The sequence below is a fragment of the Oreochromis aureus genome, linkage group 13 (assembly GCF_013358895.1).
Source record: "Oreochromis aureus strain Israel breed Guangdong linkage group 13, ZZ_aureus, whole genome shotgun sequence".
Lineage (NCBI taxonomy): Eukaryota > Metazoa > Chordata > Actinopteri > Cichliformes > Cichlidae > Oreochromis > Oreochromis aureus.
This window is the reverse complement of record NC_052954.1, coordinates 21,938,415-21,960,505: the sequence shown is the minus strand read 5'-3', so window position 1 is coordinate 21,960,505 and position 22,091 is coordinate 21,938,415. Positions and strand designations below refer to the sequence as shown.

Genomic DNA, 22,091 nt, shown 5'->3' with positions numbered 1-22,091 from the left:
GCTATGATGACGGTCTGACAAAAGAATGTAAAATCTATGCTGCTTACATTTTGAATTCAGACAGTTTGGTCCCCGTGGCTGGCAAGAGCACAAAAGAGATAGCCTCTAACATCAGGGGAAAACAAATTCAGCTGAAGCTCAGGTGTTCGTGCAGTAACACTTCATTTACAAGTTGTACAAATATAAAGGGACTTTGACTCTGCACACAGGCAAACAGAAGATCTCCTCTGATCTCTTCCTCAGTAGATTTGTACTTGTCCTGCTATAGCCAAGTTTGCCTGGGACAGCGCCAAGCAGCTAACAAACAGCAGTTTATTAATTGGATCTGGTAGCTTGTTTATATTGGTAAGGACTGAGATCATTTCACACTTGCCATGGAACAGGTGTGCTCTGCAGCAGCGCCAAATGAGCAAACTGCACGGGCTCAGCACGTTGAAGCAAAAAAATAAAAAATTAAATAAAATTTAAAAATGAGCTTTCACCAAAAAGCTGCAATAACTCAGCAAAAAGAGGAAACACTACTGAGATCTAGGGCTCTCCACATTCAGATGTATCCGATTCCTGAATACCAGCACTAAATTGTTCTTGTTCTCATTTGCTTCATTCTGGAAATTTCACTCCATTTAATGCTTTTACTACATTTTCCCTCTAATTAAATTCAGTTGTGTTAAGGCTTGCTAGACGAACCGCTTTTACTTTGATTATAATCTTCAAACCTTAAGCGTGATTTTGAAAAATTATACAAAAGACTAAATTTCAGATGCACTAGACATGAGCCCAAGGATATTCCCTGGAGTTTTTTGTTAAAAATCATTATGATTTGGATAGAAATGAAAAGGCCCTGAGGGTCTAAACATTGCTTAGGACAGACACTGACTGCTGTTTCTGAAAATGAGCTATACCTTTAAACAGTCATATCCTGAAGTCCCCTATCAGAGACAATCACGGAATAAATATCTGCAAAGTTCAACCCTATTTCTAATCCTATGGCCTATGATGACTATCCGGTGAAGAAATATGTACTGACAGGCAGAATTGCAGATTTGGTTTTAAAAAAATGTTAATTTGCACAGCACCTCAGAAGCGCATGTTGTGTCTGCCTCCACCAAACGCTGGAAGCAGAGACAATGTGTCTGAATCTTAAATATTGCTAAAAAACCTCAAGGACTTCACTATACTCCAAACATACTTTTTGTCCTAAGCGCCCTCATCTTTCCTTCTGCCCCAGACTCAACGGATGCGCCCTCGACATAACAGGCACACGTAGAGGTCAGAGACCACCTGTTCTGAGCTGGCTGAACTGCTGAAGCGATATCAGAGGACACATCTGGCCTGACACGCCGGATGGGAAAGGCAGCATGCTTCCAGGCTGGTGACAGCCGGTGACGGATGACTCACAGCTGATGCTGAGGTAACAGAAGGTCACATGGTGAGCAAGGAATGGAAGGGTTAGTTGGGACAGTGTTTTTCTAAGGAGGGTTTAGTTTCTGGAGAGGGGCATGAGCTGATTTCTAGTTTGTTTTGCAAGTGTTTTGAATTATCGAAGCGTGGAGTGGCAGAGTACCTAGGGGGTGTACGCTAACTCATTTGTTCATCTGCTCACATAATAGACCACTTGCTGAAATCGCTCCTTAAAATGGAGAATAAAGATGTGAATCAATATTTGATTTCTAAATTTCGACAACAGTTATTGGTTTTCATTTTCTGTCTCGCACACAGCTCTGCATTTTGAATCTCAAAAGTCCAATTTGAGTTTGTTCTGAGAGTTAGCAGTGACAAGGGGGCCTCACCAGTTCTGAACAAAGTCCATCAATTCAATGTCAATATCCGTATCCCAAAGCAGCAGAGTAAAATATTATGTCTCCACTCCGTCTGAATAACAAATATTGACAGACACAAGACCTGAATCGGTAATGCCATCATTCTTGTAAGATTCTAAATTTCCCCCGGACATGTAACCTGGTTTTTCTTTTGGCTTTACAGCTATCCTTCTTGCCTCTCTCTATATATTTCTTCTCAGTATAACTCAGTTTGCGCGAGACTTTGTGTGGCTGTATTTACATATTTATGAACTCTACATGATCCTCACCCCTCGTTTCAGAGTTCACAGTGTTATTTTCCACAGTATGGAAGGGAGAGAAGTGATGAGAGATGCTGAAAAGCAAAGAAGGGGAGGACAAGCATGTCCTCTGAGCTCTGTTCTGCCTTATTCTTTATCAGCTTTCATCTCTTAGCCCTTCAGAGAGACTGAACCATAAAAGAATCCAATCACAAGGGGACATATTATTTTCTCCCTCCTTGAATACACTATACTGTATCCTAGACCCACACAATGTCTTGTCCTCTTGCATATGTAACTCCAGGAAGCAATAGTCAGGAGCATGGTTTATCTATTGACTCTGTGTGTGATTAGCATACTAAACATGCAGTTTCCTCTAACCCAACGCACACGGTGAGTATTAAAATGAATCATAAGAAAAAACTCACTCATTTTTCTCCAGCAACAGGATCAGCTGTTCACCTTCTGCAGGCACCAGCAGCTGCAGCGATGCAGGATATCTCTGAAACACAAAAAGATATGAGGTCATGCCCAGAAATCACCAATCCTGCCTGTGGATGTACGTGAAGGTTCAGCTGACGTTTTCGTGCACAAAGCAGGATGGGGCAAGACACAATAGTGCTAGAGGAACAGGAAGACAACTTCCACATCATTCACCTCCCAAATCTGGAATCAACTTCCATTTCTACCATGACAATCCTTAAGCCTTTAATGGAAACAAATCCACTGAATAGAATTACAATGAATATTAAAGCTGCAAGCAGCGTTATGAGGGCCCTCGCACCCCCAGCGCGTCGAGCCACGCCCAACACACAAAACCAGCACGTCCAATCTGATGTCACATTGATGGAATTCATGCGTTTAACCACCAGCTAATATTTTATCTCATTCAATCATGATTATAGTCATCCCACTAGGTGGCGCTCTAACCATTACTGACAAATGGCATAACAAACATTACCGAGCTCGAGTCTTATCATGCCTGTAAAGTTTCGGAGAGATTGGACATTGTGTTTTTGAGTGACAGCAGATTACTGCTTCTTGGCGAGTAATTGAAACTCCACATGCCGCCATGACCACCCTGTTTCCTTAAATGTAAAAAGCTTCGCAATTTAACATCACAAAGGTCTTTAGATTCCACACACTGGAGAATGGTTCAATCTGATGAAATCCCTTGGAGGAGTTCGTCAAACCACGGTGCCTGCAAAGAGGGAAAATGTCGCCAAAATTACACTTTAAATTTAAAATGGCTGACTTCCTGTTGGATTTGGGATATTGCTCCAAGAGACTTTTTGTACATCTTCAAACCTCCTATAAGGTTACCAGGTTTCAGACTCATAGATAAAACACAGAGCAGGGGCTGATGTTTTGAAATATTGTAGGGGCGCTGTTGAGCCATTTTGCACTATTCAATGAAAATGGTAAAACAACAAGAAAGGGCTCATCACATTGGAGGTGTGCGCCAAATTTCAAGACATTTTAAACTTCCCAAGCCGCTCAAACTCCACTTCATTGTTCATGGTGAACGCGTTGCCACCAGGGTGCGCCGTTCAGTTTAAAGTCACAATTATCTCACTGAAGCATCATGAGGGACTGATGGTGATATTCACCACTTTTGAAGTGGCCACGATGAACCTGTGAAAATCAGTACAACAAAATGTAAGACATGACATTTCCTCTTCCCACTAGGTGGCGCTCTACGTATTCCTGACAATGGGCACATCAATCGTTTCAGGGCAGGTCTGACATCATGCCTTTAAAGTCTGGTACTGATCAGACTGGATTTCATTAAGTTATACTAAATTGTTTCTTCATGGCGAGACATCAATGTTCGCCATGCTGCTGGGGTCACACCCTTTCACGAAAAGTCACAGTTTTCACTCTAACCCAAGACCAACTGGTTATGGCTTTCCTGGACAAATTTGAGGCTGCAGATGTCAACCATAACAATACTGTACCCCAAAGTGTAAAACATGACACTTCCTGTTCCCACTAGGTGGCGCTGTCCCTGGTGTCAAATATGGCAGTTGAAATATGTTCAGGGGTGGAGCCTTATCGTATGTGTTCTCTTTGGTCGACGTCGGACCATGTATGACAGAATGAGAGGCAATAATATTTTCATGGCGAGTCATCGAAATTCGCCATGGCGCCACGTCCTCACCGTATCACGAAAACTCAAAAGCTCCGCAATTTAACATGGCCCAGGTGTGTAGTTGGCACTGTCCCAATATGAAGTTTCCATGACAAAATCCCAAGGAGGAGTTCGAAAAAGTTCGAGGCATGGAAATGGCAAAATTGGAGCCAAAATGTCACCTTCACTTGAAAATGGCGGACTTCCTGTTGGGTCTGCGTCAATGGTCCCATTGACTTTTTGTTCGTCTTGGCATGATACACATGTGTGCCAAATTTCATACATGTAGCTCAAAAGATGTGTTCGTAGGGCTGCATTTAACAACGCATAGGTGGCGCTACAGAGCCTTTTCCCAGTGCTCATATATAAAACCATTAAAATACAAAATTTTTCACCAGACCTGGCATGTGTGCAAAATTTCATGAGTTTTTGAGCATGTTAAAGCCCTCAAAAAGGCAATTCATTTCAATGAAAATAATAATAATAATAATAATAATAATAATAATTAAAGCTGCAAGCAGCGATATGAGGGCCCCTCGCACCCCGGTAGCGTCGAGCCAAGCCCAACACCTAAAACCAGCGCTTCCGATCTGATGTCACATTGATGGAATTCATGCATTTAACCACCAGCTAAAATTTCATCTCATTCAACCATTATTATAGTCGTCCCACTAGGTGGCGCTCTAACCATTGCTGACAAATGGCATAACAAACATTTCCGAGCTCGAGTCTCATCACGCCTGCGAACTTTGGGAGAGATTGGACATTGTGTTTTTGAGCGACAGCAGGTTACTGGTTTTGGCGAGTGAGTGAAACTCCACGTGCCGCCATGACCACCCCGTTTCCCTGAACGTAAAAGCTTCGCAATTTAACATCACAAAGGTCTTTAGATTCCACACACAGGAGATCGCGTAAATCTAATGAAATCCCTTGGAGGAGTTCGTCAAAGTATGAGGCCTGAAAAGAGGGGAAAATGTCGCCAAATTTACACATTAATTTTAAAATGGCTGACTTCCTGTTGGATTTGGGATATTGCTCCAAGAGACTTTTTGTACATCTTGATATCTCCAATAAGCTTGCCAGGTTTCAAACTCATACATAAAACACAGAGCAGGGGCTGTTGTTTTGAAATTTTGTAGGGGGCGCTGTGGAGCCATTTTTGCGCTCTTCAAGGAAAATGAACATATAAAAAGAAATCCCTCATCACATTAGAGGTGTGCGCCAAATTTCAAGACTTTTTAAACTTTTCAAGCCCCTCAAAAGCCACTTCATCTTTCATGGTGAACTGCGCTGCCACCAGGGTGCGCCGTTCAGTTTATAGTCACAATTTTCTCACTGAAGCATCAAGAGGGACTGATGGTGATATTCACCGCTTTTGAGGTGGCCACGATGAACCTGTGAAAAATCAAGTACAACAAAATGAAAGACATGACATTTCCTGGTGCCACTAGGTGGCGCTCTACGTATTCCTGACAATGGGCATATCAATCTGTTCAGGGCGGGTCTGACATCATCCCTGTAAAATGTGGTACTGATCAGATTGGATTTCATTGAGTTACACTAATTTGTTTCTTCATGGCGAGACCTCAATGTTCGCCATGCTGCTGGGGTCACACCTTCAGCGAAAACTCACAGTTTTCTCTGTAACCCAAGACCAACTCCTTAAGGCTTTCCTGGAGAAATTTGAGGCTGCAGATGTCACCCATTACAATACTGTACCCCAAAGTGTAAAACATGACATTTCCTGTTCCCACTAGGTGGCGCTGTCCCTGGTGTCAAATATGGCAGTTGAAATATGTTCAGGGTGGAGCCTTATCATATGTGTCCACTTTGGTCAAGGTCGGACAATGTATGACAGAACGAGAGGCAATAAGATTTTCATGGCGAGTCATCGAAATTCGCCGTGGCGCCACGGCCTCACAGTAACCCGAAAACTCAAAAGCTCCGCAATTTAACATGGCCCAGGTGTGTAGTTGACACTGACCAAATATGAAGCTTATACGATGAAATTCCAATGAGGAGTTCGCAAAAGTTCGAGGCATGGAAATGGCAAAATTAGAGCCAAAATGTCACCTTCACTTCCAAATGGCGGACTTCCTGTTGGGTTTAGGACATGGCCATAATAGACTTTTATATGCGCCCCGAACGCTAGATATGTGTTCGAGTTTTATACATGTAGGTCATACCCATCTCGGGGCTCGCGTTTCTCATTTTTCTAGGTGGCGCTACTGAGCCAATTTTCCCTGGACATGTCTCACGGACATTAAAATACGTAAATTTTCACCAGACCTGACGCGTCTGCAAAATTTCATGAGTTTTCGAGCATGTTTAGGCCCTCAAAAGGCCGATTCATTTGCCGAAATAATAATAATAATAATAATAATAATAATAATAATAATAATAATAATAATAATAATAATAATAATAATTAAAGCTGCAAGCAGCGATATGAGGGCCCTCGCACTTTTGGCGGCGTCGAGCCAAGCCCAACACCTAAAACCAGCGCTTCCGATCTGATGTCACATTGATGGAATTCATGCATTTAACCACCAGCTAAAATTTCATCTCATTCAACCATTATTATAGTCATCCCACTAGGTGGCGCTCTAACCATTACTGACAAATGGCATAACAAACATTTCCGAGCTCGAGTCTCATCACGCCTGCGACCTTTGGGAGAGATTGGACATTGTGTTTTGAGCGACAGCAGGTTACTGCTTTTTGGCGAGTGATTGAAACTCCACGTGCCGCCATGACCACCCGTTTCCCTGAACGTAAAAGCTTCGCAATTTAACATCACAAAGGTCTTTAGATTCCACACACAGGAGATCGCCAGAATCTAATGAAATCCCTTGGAGGAGTTCGTCAAAGTATGAGGCCTGAAAAGAGGGGAAAATGTCGCCAAATTTACACATTAATTTTAAAATGGCTGACTTCCTGTTGGATTTGGGATATTGCTCCAAGAGACTTTTTTGTACATCTTGATATCTCCAATAAGCTTGCCAGGTTTCAAACTCATACATAAAACACAGAGCAGGGGCTGTTGTTTTGAAATTTTGTAGGGGGCGCTGTGGAGCCATTTTGCGCTGTTCAAGGAAAAGGAACATATAAAAAGAAATCCTCATCACATTAGAGGTGTGCGCCAAATTTCAAGACTTTTAAACTTTTCAAGCCCTCAAAAGCCACTTCATCTTTCATGGTGAACAGCGTTGCCACCAGGGTGCGCCGTTCAGTTTATAGTCACAATTTTCTCACTGAAGCATCAAGAGGGACTGATGGTGATATTCACCGCTTTTGAGGTGGCCACGATGAACCTGTGAAAATCAGTACAACAAAATGAAAGACATGACATTTCCTGGTGCCACTAGGTGGCGCTCTACCTATTCCTGACAATGGGCATATCAATCTGTTCAGGGCGGGTCTGACATCATCCCTGTAAAATCTGGTACTGATCAGATTGGATTTCATTGAGTTACACTAATTTGTTTCTTCATGGCGAGACCTCAATGTTCGCCATGCTGCTGGGGTCACACCCTTCAGCGAAAACTCACAGTTTTCTCTGTAACCCAAGACCAACTCCTTAAGGCTTTCCTGGAGAAATTTGAGGCTGCAGATGTCACCCATTACAATACTGTACCCCAAAGTGTAAAACATGACATTTCCTGTTCCCACTAGGTGGCGCTGTCCCTGATGTCAAATATGGCAGTTGAAATATGTTCAGGGGTGGAGCCTTATCATATGTGTCCACTTTGGTCAAGGTCGGACAATGTATGACAGAACGAGAGGCAATAAGATTTTCATGGCGAGTCATCGAAATTCGCCGTGGTGCCACGGCCTCACAGTAACCCGAAAACTCAAAAGCTCCGCAATTTAACATGGCCCAGGTGTGTAGTTGACACTGACCAAATATGAAGCTTGTGCGATGAAATTCCAATGAGGAGTTCGCAAAAGTTCGAGGCATGGAAATGGCAAAATTAGAGCCAAAATGTCACCGTCACTTCCAAATGGCGGACTTCCTGTTGGGTTTAGGACATGGCCATAATAGACTTTTTGTGCGTCTCCGAACGTTAGATATGTGTTCGAGTTTTATACATGTAGGTCATACCCATCTCGGGGCTCGCGTTTCTCATTTTTCTAGGTGGCGCTACTGAGCCAATTTTCCCTGGACATGTCTCACGGACATTAAAATACGTAAATTTTCACCAGACCTGACGCGTCTGCAAAATTTCATGAGTTTTCGAGCATGTTTAGGCCCTCAAAAGGCCGATTCATTTGCCGAAATAATAATAATAATAATAATAATAATAATAATAATAATAATAATAATAATAATAATAATAATAATAATAATAATAAGAAACAGAGCAGATACAATAGGGCCTTCGCACTTTTGTGCTCGGGCCCTAATAATAAGAAACAGAGCAGATACAATAGGGCCTTCGCACTTTTGTGCTCGGGCCCTAATAATAATAATAATAATTAAAGCTGCAAGCAGCGATATGAGGGCCCTCGCACCCCGGTAGCGTCGAGCCAAGCCCAACACCTAAAACCAGCGCTTCCGATCTGATGTCACATTGATGGAATTCATGCATTTAACCACCAGCTAAAATTTCATCTCATTCAACCATTATTATAGTCGTCCCACTAGGTGGCGCTCTAACCATTACTGACAAATGGCATAACAAACATTTCCGAGCTCGAGTCTCATCACGCCTGCGACCTTTGGGAGAGATTGGACATTGTGTTTTGAGCGACAACAGGTTACTGCTTTTGGCGGTGATTGAAACTCCACGTGCCGCCATGACCACCCCGTTTCCCTGAACGTAAAAGCTTCGCAATTTAACATCACAAAGGTCTTTAGATTCCACACACAGGAGATCGTGTAAATCTAATGAAATCCCTTGGAGGAGTTCGTCAAAGTATGAGGCCTGAAAAGAGGGAAAATGTCGCCAAATTTACACATTAATTTTAAAATGGCTGACTTCCTGTTGGATTTGGGATATTGCTCCAAGAGACTTTTTGTACATCTTGATATCTCCAATAAGCTTGCCAGGTTTCAAACTCATACATAAAACACAGAGCAGGGGCTGTTGTTTTGAAATTTTGTAGGGGGCGCTGTGGAGCCATTTTGCGCTCTTCAAGGAAAATGAACATATAAAAGAAATCCTCATCACATTAGAGGTGTGCGCCAAATTTCAAGACTTTTAAACTTTTCAAGCCCCTCAAAAGCCACTTCATCTTTCATGGTGAACTGCGTTGCCACCAGGGTGCGCCGTTCAGTTTATAGTCACAATTTTCTCACTGAAGCATCAAGAGGGACTGATGGTGATATTCACCGCTTTTGAGGTGGCCACGATGAACCTGTGAAAATCAGTACAACAAAATGAAAGACATGACATTTCCTGGTGCCACTAGGTGGCGCTCTACGTATTCCTGACAATGGGCATATCAATCTGTTCAGGGCGGGTCTGACACCATCCCTGTAAAATCTGGTACTGATCAGATTGGATTTCATTGAGTTACACTAATTTGTTTCTTCATGGCGAGACCTCAATGTTCGCCATGCTGCTGGGGTCACACCCTTCAGCGAAAACTCACAGTTTTCTCTGTAACCCAAGACCAACTCCTTAAGGCTTTCCTGGAGAAATTTGAGGCTGCAGATGTCACCCATTACAATACTGTACCCCAAAGTGTAAAACATGACATTTCCTGTTCCCACTAGGTGGCGCTGTCCCTGGTGTCAAATATGGCAGTTGAAATATGTTCAGGGTGGAGCCTTATCATATGTGTCCACTTTGGTCAAGGTCGGACAATGTATGACAGAACGAGAGGCAATAAGATTTTCATGGCGAGTCATCGAAATTCGCCGTGGCGCCACGGCCTCACCGTATCCCGAAAACTCAAAAGCTCCGCAATTTAACATGGCCCAGGTGTGTAGTTGACACTGACCAAATATGAAGCTTGTACGATGAAATTCCAATGAGGAGTTCGAAAAAGTTCGAGGCATGGAAATGGCAAAATTAGAGCCAAAATGTCACCTTCACTTCCAAATGGCGGACTTCCTGTTGGGTTTAGGACATGGCCATAATAGACTTTTTGTGCGTCTCCGAACGTTAGATATGTGTTCGAGTTTTATACATGTAGGTCATACCCATCTCAGGGGCTCGCGTTTCTCATTTTTCTAGGTGGCGCTACTGAGCCAATTTTCCCTGGACATGTCTACGGACATTAAAATACGTAAATTTTCACCAGACCTGACCTGGCGTCTGCAAAATTTCATGAGTTTTCGAGCATGTTTAGGCCCTCAAAAGGCCGATTCATTTGCGAAATAATAATAATAATAATAATAATAATAATAATAATAATAATAATAATAATAATAATAAGAAACAGAGCAGATACAATAGGGCCTTCGCACTTTTGTGCTCGGGCCCTAATTAAAGCTGCAAGCAGCGATAGGAGGGCCCTCGCACCCCCGGCACGTCGAGCCAAGCCCAACACCTAAAACCAGCGCTTCCGATCTGATGTCACATTGATGGAATTCATGCATTTAACCACCAGCTAAAATTTCATCTCATTCAACCATTATTATAGTCGTCCCACTAGGTGGCGCTCTAACCATTACTGACAAATGGCATAACAAACATTTCCGAACTCGAGTCTCATCACGCCTGCGACCTTTGGGAGAGATTGGACATTGTGTTTTTGAGCGACAGCAGGTTACTGCTTTGTGGCGTAGTGATTGAAACTCCACGTGCCGCCATGACCACCCCCGTTTCCCTGAACGTAAAAGCTTCGCAATTTAACATCACAAAGGTCTTTAGATTCCACACACAGGAGATCGCGTAAATCTAATGAAATCCCTTGGAGGAGTTCGTCAAAGTATGAGGCCTGAAAAGAGGGAAAATGTCGCCAAATTTACACATTAATTTTAAAATGGCTGACTTCCTGTTGGATTTGGGATATTGCTCCAAGAGACTTTTTGTACATCTTGATATCTCCAATAAGCTTGCCAGGTTTCAAACTCATACATAAAACACAGAGCAGGGGCTGTTGTTTTGAAATTTTGTAGGGGGCGCTGTGGAGCCATTTTTGCGCTCTTCAAGGAAAATGAACATATAAAAAGAAATCCCTCATCACATTAGAGGTGTGCGCCAAATTTCAAGACTTTTAAACTTTTCAAGCCCCTCAAAAGCCACTTCATCTTTCATGGTGAACTGCGCTGCCACCAGGGTGCGCCGTTCAGTTTATAGTCACAATTTTCTCACTGAAGCATCAAGAGGGACTGATGGTGATATTCACCACTTTTGAGGTGGCCACGATGAACCTGTGAAAATCAGTACAACAAAATGAAAGACATGACATTTCCTGGTGCCACTAGGTGGCGCTCTACGTATTCCTGACAATGGGCATACCAATCTGTTCAGGGCGGGTCTGACATCATCCCTGTAAAATCTGGTACTGATCACATTGGATTTCATTGAGTTACACTAATTTGTTTCTTCATGGCGAGACCTCAATGTTCGCCATGCTGCTGGGGTCACACCCTTCAGCGAAAACTCACAGTTTTCTCTGTTACCCAAGACCAACTCCTTAAGGCTTTCCTGGAGAAATTTGAGGCTGCAGATGTCACCCATTACAATACTGTACCCCAAAGTGTAAAACATGACATTTCCTGTTCCCACTAGGTGGCGCTGTCCCTGGTGTCAAATATGGCAGTTGAAATATGTTCAGGGGTGGAGCCTTATCATATGTGTCCACTTTGGTCAAGGTCGGACAATGTATGACAGAACGAGAGGCAATAAGATTTTCATGGCGAGTCATCGAAATTCGCCGTGGCGCCACGGCCTCACAGTAACCCGAAAACTCAAAAGCTCCGCAATTTAACATGGCCCAGGTGTGTAGTTGACACTGACCAAATATGAAGCTTGTACGATGAAATTCCAATGAGGAGTTCGCAAAAGTTCGAGGCATGGAAATGGCAAAATTAGAGCCAAAATGTCACCTTCACTTCCAAATGGCGGACTTCCTGTTGGGTTTAGGACATGGCCATAATAGACTTTTATGTGCGTCTCCGAACGTTAGATATGTGTTCGAGTTTTATACATGTAGGTCATACCCATCTCGGGGCTCGCGTTTCTCATTTTCTAGGTGGCGCTACTGAGCCAATTTTCCCTGGACATGTCTCACGGACATTAAAATACGTAAATTTTCACCAGACCTGACGCGTCTGCAAAATTTCATGAGTTTTCGAGCATGTTTAGGCCCTCAAAAGGCCGATTCATTTGCCGAAATAATAATAATAATAATAATAATAATAATAATTAAAGCTGCAAGCAGCGATATGAGGGCCCTCGCACCCGGCGCGTCGAGCCAAGCCCAACACCTAAAACCAGCGCTTCCGATCTGATGTCACATTGATGGAATTCATGCATTTAACCACCAGCTAAAATTTCATCTCATTCAACCATTATTATAGTCGTCCCACTAGGTGGCGCTCTAACCATTACTGACAAATGGCATAACAAACATTTCCGAGCTCGAGTCTCATCACGCCTGCGACCTTTGGGAGAGATTGGACATTGTGTTTTTGAGCGACAGCAGGTTACTGTTCTTTGGCGAGGATTGAAACTCCACGTGCCGCCATGACCACCCCGTTTCCCTGAACGTAAAAGCTTCGCAATTTAACATCACAAAGGTCTTTAGATTCCACACACAGGAGATCGCGTAAATCTAATGAAATCCCTTGGAGGAGTTCGTCAAAGTATGAGGCCTGAAAAGAGGGAAAATGTCGCCAAATTTACACATTAATTTTAAAATGGCTGACTTCCTGTTGGATTTGGGATATTGCTCCAAGAGACTTTTTTGTACATCTTGATATCTCCAATAAGCTTGCCAGGTTTCAAACTCATACATAAAACAGAGAGCAGGGGCTGTTGTTTTGAAATTTTGTAGGGGCGCTGTGGAGCCATTTTGCGCTGTTCAAGGAAAATGAACATATAAAAGAAATCCTCATCACATTAGAGGTGTGCGCCAAATTTCAAGACTTTTAAACTTTTCAAGCCCCTCAAAAGCCACTTCATCTTTCATGGTGAACTGCGCTGCCACCAGGGTGCGCCGTTCAGTTTATAGTCACAATTTTCTCACTGAAGCATCAAGAGGGACTGATGGTGATATTCACCGCTTTTGAGGTGGCCACGATGAACCTGTGAAAATCAGTACAACAAAATGAAAGACATGACATTTCCTGGTGCCACTAGGTGGCGCTCTACGTATTCCTGACAATGGGCATATCAATCTGTTCAGGGCGGGTCTGACATCATCCCTGTAAAATCTGGTACTGATCAGATTGGATTTCATTGAGTTACACTAATTTGTTTCTTCATGGCGAGACCTCAATGTTCGCCATGCTGCTGGGGTCACACCCTTCAGCGAAAACTCACAGTTTTCTCTGTAACCCAAGACCAACTCCTTAAGGCTTTCCTGGAGAAATTTGAGGCTGCAGATGTCACCCATTACAATACTGTACCCCAAAGTGTAAAACATGACATTTCCTGTTCCCACTAGGTGGCGCTGTCCCTGGTGTCAAATATGGCAGTTGAAATATGTTCAGGGTGGAGCCTTATCATATGTGTCCACTTTGGTCAAGGTCGGACAATGTATGACAGAACGAGAGGCAATAAGATTTTCATGGCGAGTCATCGAAATTCGCCGTGGCGCCACGGCCTCACAGTAACCCGAAAACTCAAAAGCTCCGCAATTTAACATGGCCCAGGTGTGTAGTTGACACTGACCAAATATGAAGCTTGTGCGATGAAATTCCAATGAGGAGTTCGCAAAAGTTCGAGGCATGGAAATGGCAAAATTAGAGCCAAAATGTCACCTTCACTTCCAAATGTCGGACTTCCTGTTGGGTTTAGGACATGGCCATAATAGACTTTTATGTGCGTCTCGAACGTTAGATATGTGTTCGAGTTTTATACATGTAGGTCATACCCATCTCGGGGCTCGCGTTTCTCATTTTTCTAGGTGGCGCTACTGAGCCAATTTTCCCTGGACATGTCTCACGGACATTAAAATACGTAAATTTTCACCAGACCTGACGCTGCAGTGCAAAATTTCATGAGTTTTCGAGCATGTTTAGGCCCTCAAAGGCCGATTCATTTGCGAAATAATAATAATAATAATAATAATAATAATAATAATAATAATAATAATAATAATAATAATAATAATAATAATAAGAAACAGAGCAGATACAATAGGGCCTTCGCACTTTTGTGCTCGGGCCCTAATTAAAGCTGCAAGCAGCGATATGAGGCCCTCGCACCCCGGCGTCGAGCCAAGCCCAACACCTAAAACCAGCGCTTCCGATCTGATGTCACATTGATGGAATTCATGCATTTAACCACCAGCTAAAATTTCATCTCATTCAACCATTATTATAGTCGTCCCACTAGGTGGCGCTCTAACCATTACTGACAAATGGCATAACAAACATTTCCGAGCTCGAGTCTCATCACGCCTGCGACCTTTGGGAGAGATTGGACATTGTGTTTTTGAGCGACAGCAGGTTACTGCTTTTGGCGAGTGATTGAAACTCCCGTGCCGCCATGACCACCCGTTTCCCTGAACGTAAAAGCTTCGCAATTTAACATCACAAAGGTCTTTAGATTCCACACACAGGAGATCGCGTAAATCTAATGAAATCCCTTGGAGGAGTTCGTCAAAGTATGAGGCCTGAAAAGAGGGGCAAATGTCGACAAATTTACACCTTAATTTTAAAATGGCTGACTTCCTGTTGGATTTGGGATATTGCTCCAAGAGACTTTTTGTACATCTTGATATCTCCAATAAGCTTGCCAGGTTTCAAACTCATACATAAAACACAGAGCAGGGGCTGTTGTTTTGAAATTTTGTAGGGGGCGCTGTGGAGCCATTTTGCGCTCTTCAAGGAAAATGAACATATAAAAGAAATCCTCATCACATTAGAGGTGTGCGCCAAATTTCAAGACTTTTAAACTTTTCAAGCCCCTCAAAAGCCACTTCATCTTTCATGGTGAACTGCGCTGCCACCAGGGTGCGCCTGTTCAAGTTTATAGTCACAATTTTCTCACTGAAGCATCAAGAGGGACTGATGGTGATATTCACCGCTTTTGAGGTGGCCACGATGAACCTGTGAAAATCAGTACAACAAAATGAAAGACATGACATTTCCTGGTGCCACTAGGTGGCGCTCTACGTATTCCTGACAATGGGCATATCAATCTGTTCAGGGCGGGTCTGACATCATCCCTGTAAAATCTGGTACTGATCAGATTGGATTTCATTGAGTTACACTAATTTGTTTCTTCATGGCGAGACCTCAATGTTCGCCATGCTGCTGGGGTCACACCCTTCAGCGAAAACTCACAGTTTTCTCTGTAACCCAAGACCAACTCCTTAAGGCTTTCCTGGAGAAATTTGAGGCTGCAGATGTCACCCATTACAATACTGTACCCCAAAGTGTAAAACATGACATTTCCTGTTCCCACTAGGTGGCGCTGTCCCTGGTGTCAAATATGGCAGTTGAAATATGTTCAGGGTGGAGCCTTATCATATGTGTCCACTTTGGTCAAGGTCGGACAATGTATGACAGAACGAGAGGCAATAAGATTTTCATGGCGAGTCATCGAATTCGCCGTGGCGCCACGGCCTCACAGTAACCCGAAAACTCAAAAGCTCCGCAATTTAACATGGCCCAGGTGTGTAGTTGACACTGACCAAATATGAAGCTTGTACGATGAAATTCCAATGAGGAGTTCGCAAAAGTTCGAGGCATGGAAATGGCAAAATCAGAGCCAAAATGTCACCTTCACTTCCAAATGGCGGACTTCCTGTTGGGTTTAGGACATGGCCATAATAGACTTTTTGTGCGTCTCCGAACGTTAGATATGTGTTCGAGTTTTATACATGTAGGTCATACCCATCTCGGGGCTCGCGTTTCTCATTTTCTAGGTGGCGCTACTGAGCCAATTGTCCCTGGACATGTCTCACGGACATTAAAATACGTAAATTTTCACCAGACCTGACGCGTCTGCAAAATTTCATGAGTTTTCGAGCATGTTTAGGCCCTCAAAAGGCCGATTCATTTGCCGAAATAATAATAATAATAATAATAATAATAATAATAATAATAATAATAATAATAATAATAATAATAATAATAATAATAATAAGAAACAGAGCAGATACAATAGGGCCTTCGCACTTTTGTGCTCGGGCCCTAATAATAAACAGAGCAGATACAATAGGGCCTTCGCACTCTCAGTGCTCGGGCCCTAAATATATAGCAGTCAGTGCAGGGATTTGTTACTGTTACTGAGGAAACTGTACTGTTGCTGTTTAATGTTTCACAGCATATTGAGACAACGCAGGAAACTGTGTATTTTTCAGCATGAAGATGTGTCTAAAAACAGACAATGTTAAGATGCTTTGACAGTGGATTGGTTTAGGTTTTGCAAAATAATAATGGAACAAGGAGGAGGACTAATTAATGGTGTTGTGTGGGAAACCACATGTCACTCAATGACATGTTGCTGCTTTGCTTCTGACAAGGTTTGTTTGCAATAAACTGATAAAGACTCACTTGAAATGGGACTTTTTGTCACTGGTGTATAAAAGCATAAAGTCTGCAAAAATGTATTTTGACAGTATTTCAGACTTGGTCCAAAATGTAAGTGTGATTTTTTTGGAAAAGAAGAAGTGTTGCAACAGCTGTAATGATCACGTGACGTGAGCAGTTTGGTGTTAATGACGTATGGCTGCAAGAAACCGTCAGGAGATGGTGATAACGCTGTCAAAGTCTCATTTAAAGATTGAATCCTCTATCAAATATAAAAATGTCAATTTCCAAAATATAGCTTTAAGATGAGTTAATGCTTCTCTGAAAATTAGCAGCGTCCTTGAGGCAAAACAGAGGCAAAGAAGTTCCATGCTTTAGAGCCTCGGTTTTGTAAAAAAGGATTCATGAATGTAAGCTAGCAGAGAGGAAAAAAGGGTCAGACATGTTCACACTAAGCAGAAATGGATTTATATTTCCTCAGCTGATATTTTAGATGAACAGAGTGCTCTTTCACAGTGACATTTCTTAGGATAGCTGACCGATGCCTTCGGGGAAATACTCTGCTGGCCAGTCTGAAGCTGTGTGTCTGCAAGTATGTGTGTGGACAATTCATGTCATGACTACTGTGTAACAAAGACAATGTGTCATAATTCTGCAATACTTTACAGCTCCAAGATAACTTCTACTTGGCACACAAGGCAGGTATACAGTAGCTGACCATTTTACACCTGTTCAGCTGCTTATCGACACAAATGTGTAATATACATCTAACCAAGCAGAGACTGAAAATGCCTTGTTGACGGCAGATGTCAGATGTCAGAGGACTATTACCAGCAGTAAAATAACATCTCTCAGATGGGCTACAGCAACAGAAGACCACAAGTGGTGTGACTCCTGCAGGTAAGAACAGGAAACTAAGGCTACAATGCACATAAGGCTCACAAAAACTGGACAACAGAAGACTAGAAAATATTGCCTCGTCTGATGAGTAGATTTCTGCTACAGCGTTCAGAAGATAGGGTCAGACATTGGTATGAACAATATGAAAGCATGCGGCCTTGTATCAACAGTTCAGGCTGCTGCTGTTTGCATGATTTGTGGGAGATATTTCTGGCACTCTTTGGGCCCCTCAGTACCAGCTGAGCTGCTTAAATGCCACAGCTCCCTTGAATATTGCTGCTGACCATATCCATTCCTTTATAACCACAGTCTACACATCCTCTGGCGACTGCTTGTAGCAGGACAACACACCACATCACAAAGCTCAAATCATCTCAAAGTGGTTTCTTGATCATGACAGTGAATTCAGTGCAGTCAAACGGCCTGCGCAGTCATCAGCTCTCAATCTGCAAGAGCATCACTGTGAGGTGATGTAAAAGAAATTTACATCAAGGCTGATAAATCTAGGGCAGAGTGTGATGCTATGATGTCAATATTGACTAAAATCCCTGATGAAATGATCAATGTTTCCAACACCTTGTTTAATTTGTGCCATGAAGAATTTAGGCACTGCTGAAGGCAATAGGAACAGTGTGTGCATAAATCTGCCTCTGTGTTGTGACTTTTACTGCAGTCTCTGATAAGACAATCACAAGCTACCCTTATAGTAAGTTTAATATGGGACAGCAGGCTGCTTTAACTATTGTCTCTCCTTAACAAAAATGCCTTATATCAGCAGTAGGTGATAGAAAAACATGGCTAATGTAGCTCAAAATGATTAAGGCTATAAAACGTAGTTTCACTTCCCCATATGCCCAAAGTATGTGACATTTTTGTGATGACTGACTCTGAGGCAGGCAAATAAAGCTGGGAAAAAAAATCCTAAACAAAACAAATTGCTCAGATGGTGACTTCCCTGCACGAGGAAAAGAGTTTGATTGCTCAGGGAGTTCTGAACACCTACACATTTCCCTCCTCTGGAAAGTTTCCTTAAGTTGCAGTAGAGATGCCAAATTTCAAACATTTCCCTTTCCAGCTGTAGTAAGTGGAACAGACAGGGTTTCATAGCCTGAGAAGGCATGTTTAGAGAAACCAGAGAGGGATGATTTGTATATATCTTTTAATCTAGCTTATAACGTGTAGTACATGAATGAAATGACACGCTTTACAAGCTGTTACAGAGGGTGTTAAAGCTGCCAAGTCTTTAACCATCAGGTTAGTGACTTGTAAAACTGTTGAAAGCCTGACTTTTAGGAATAATTTCACAATATGTAGTGCCTAGTGTAGTGCGGCAAGCTCATATTTAACAAAGAAATGAGGACGTGTTTAAAACAAAGGCGAGAGCATGGAAGGAGAAGAACCACAAAAAGGGGCATAACATGGAGGGAAAACATAGCAAAAGAGGGGACTTCTCTACCAAAGGAAATTAAATACACAGGCAACAGATGGAAGCAACAGAGGAAGGAATCATATACTGTGGTTATGTTAAACAAAAAGCCAGACATCTATACTTGGCTGCACTCTGAAAAGCACACTGACATTAGCTCAGTAGCTGGCTGAGTCAGCTTATTACCAATAAGCTATTCCTGCTAAATGGTTTTGAGAGTATTTACCCCAGATGTGAGTTGGCTGAGAGGTCTGCGCTCTTTGCCCTTCAGCAACAGAGGTATGGCGGTCTCATAAGTTTGCGGTCTGGTTGCCTCCCCGCTCTGTTCGGCTGGACTACTTCCTGTGAAAAGATCATCAGCACAGATTAGCTTGAAATTTAGCATCACGCTAAAAACAATACAGATTGCAAACAAAGGGGTCAGAAATGTGGGTCAAAGCTGCTGTGTAATATCCTCAATAATTCAAGGACACCATTAATGCAACAAAAGCTTGGAAGGCTCAGACACACAGCAGAGCAGAACACTATTAAAGGCTGTGGTCGGTGCTGCAGAGAAAGAGTAAAAGCTCACTCCTGTTCCTGCGAGTAGATATGCTGTCCCCCAAAGGACCCTTGCAACAAGACCACAGCCACAGACAGAGCATCAATAATAGATGCTCTCACGCAGTTTATAACTCTTCTTCTGCAATATTTCCCCAGATGGGAATGTTTTTTTTTTCTAAAAAAAAGGTAGGATGAAATTGTCTTTCCCATTTCTTATATATATATATATTTTTATCTTTCTTCCTATCCAACTTTGTATAGTAGGTCAGGAACGAGCACCATACTGTGCTGTTTCCTCCTCTTTTCCACATATCATTTTACTCCTCTTCCAAACTTGTAATAGAGCTAAATAACCAAAGTAAGAAACTGGTTAAGCTAATTAGTTTTTAAAAGACTGCTCTTTAGGGACAGAAAGAAACATACTGTATATAGCATAAGATGAAGTATAGTAAACCATATCAATGCTTGGAGCAAAATGTGGGAATCAGTCACAATTCCCTCTGCTCTCTCGGTGTCTCTCTCAGCTCCACAGAAGACTTGGCTGTCCCTAACGGCCTTACAGAGCATGTGTGTGCTGTTGCAAGCCCAGCAGGTTTCCTGTGTAGCCCAATAAATGTTACAAACCCATAGAGGATTGAATAGCGAGTGTTAAAAGGGGAGGGGAGAGGCTGTTTGAGGTTTCACGCTCCCGCTATCAACAAAGTAAAACTGAGAGTGAGTGCGCCGCCTCTATTTACTATACATCTAAAGTCTCGGCATATTCTCTAATCCCTGGAGATTTGCAGTAAAGCATCCGCGTGTCTGCATGTGTAGCGTAACATCATACACAGTGCAACAAGAGTTCAGCAGTACACTGAGCAGAAATGCAACATATTTTGTTGCTCCTCCTCCCGCCTGGAGGCGTTTTGATTTTCAGGTACGTTTGTCTCTTCAAAGTGTGACGATTCTTGTCTTTGAAGACTGACACCTGTGCCATCGTGACTGCACTTCATACAACTTCAAACTGTCTGTGACGGCGGCTGGTCTGTGTTCTCAGCGTGGCCCACACTCTTAACTTAGCCACAGTACATAATAAGCTAACAAGGGCATAAAAGGGACCTCCTACATTTAATGGGATATTTGAACATATGCCGATGGTAGTTTGTTGGTTTTAGTGGTGCACGAAAACCACGTTAGACAGACGGAGCAGCATGACTGAGGCCACAGGCTGCGGCTGGAGTGCCATTAAAAAAGAGCTATAAAAGGGAAGTCAGGCAGACGTCTTGTTAATTAAAGACTTCATCACTTCCACCAGGGTCCCTCACAAATCATTTAGAGCTCTCTGATACTAAATGAGTTTGTGATCCTTAAACAATATCAGTTCGGAGAGGAGACTTCAAGCCTGGGTGAGCTCAAAACAAACTAGTTTGTACAATGTGTTTTCAGCCCACATCTAAGCGTTTCTAATTCTTCTGTAAAACCACATTCTAACGTGCGGCGAAGAGCTTGCCATCATAAAGAGCAACATACGGAAAATCTTTCCTTGAAGGCATCCATCTCGTTACATTTGTCTCTACACAAAAAGAGACAAAGGGAGTTTTGTGAAATCTAATCCTGCCCATTTTCTCTCCTCCACACACATGGCCAATCTCTGGGTAAAGTAAGCGTGCTCACTCAATGTTGGACGTAGCCTCCCTAATTCGGGGGGTTTAGATGCCGTTTGATGTTCTGGTAAGCGCTTTGTTTGAAGTACAGTGACCCCTTTAATATGTGAATTAATGAGTTTTTGTAGCATTTTGTGTGTGCTAGGCTTCAGTTTGCAACATCTGCCAAAGCAAACTTAAAAGAAAGTTCCCTTCAAACGGCAGAGAAATATGACATTCATCATCATTCTCACGGGTTTTATCCTCTTTGGGAACCTTTTAAATTCACACTAAAACTGGGTTAATCCCGTATGTTTTCTGAGAGTTCCATGACTGCTAAGCCAACCACAGTTGTACCCCCATATTGGACACAAGGCAGAATTATCTGTGGGTCACACGTGAAAAACACAAGTTCTGTTTTGCAGCCAAGATCATCTTTCCCCCACGCTCTCTTTAAATAGCCTCATAACCCAGATTTCTTTTAAAGACAACTCTGTTTTGATGATCTAACAAATATATTTTTCTTTCTGCCACTATTTCATGATCTGCACAGCTGAATGTTACTGGTAGGAAATGGGAATTCAAACAGAGGCCGATGTCCACTTTTCTCAGCAGGGCAGTGAAACAGCCAAAAACATAAACAAACAAAATGAGCCACAATTACTGCAGTCAAATCGAAGAGGCTGCTGGACTCTGGGCAAAACTCTACCTCATTACGTAGACTTGGTATTTTACCTGCTGCATCAAAAGGCTTCTCTGATAACTTTCACATCTTTTTGTCCATTTATCTTTTTGATTAAGAAAGG

The 22,091-nt window shown here is 42.6% G+C and overlaps 1 protein-coding gene across 6 annotated transcripts in view; it reads right to left on the bottom strand.

The window, feature by feature from the left end:
- Positions 1-22,091, bottom strand: part of adam12b (ADAM metallopeptidase domain 12b) — a 120,383-nt gene that overhangs the window by 66,981 nt on the left and 31,311 nt on the right. For all 6 annotated transcript variants that reach the window (XM_039621929.1, XM_031742247.2, XM_039621930.1 and 3 more), the window contains 2 exons: positions 19,347-19,462; positions 2,488-2,561 (listed from right to left, as the gene is read on the bottom strand). In XM_039621929.1, the coding sequence (XP_039477863.1) occupies positions 2,488-2,561; positions 19,347-19,462 (190 nt within the window). The remainder of the gene's footprint in view (positions 1-2,487; positions 2,562-19,346; positions 19,463-22,091) is intronic.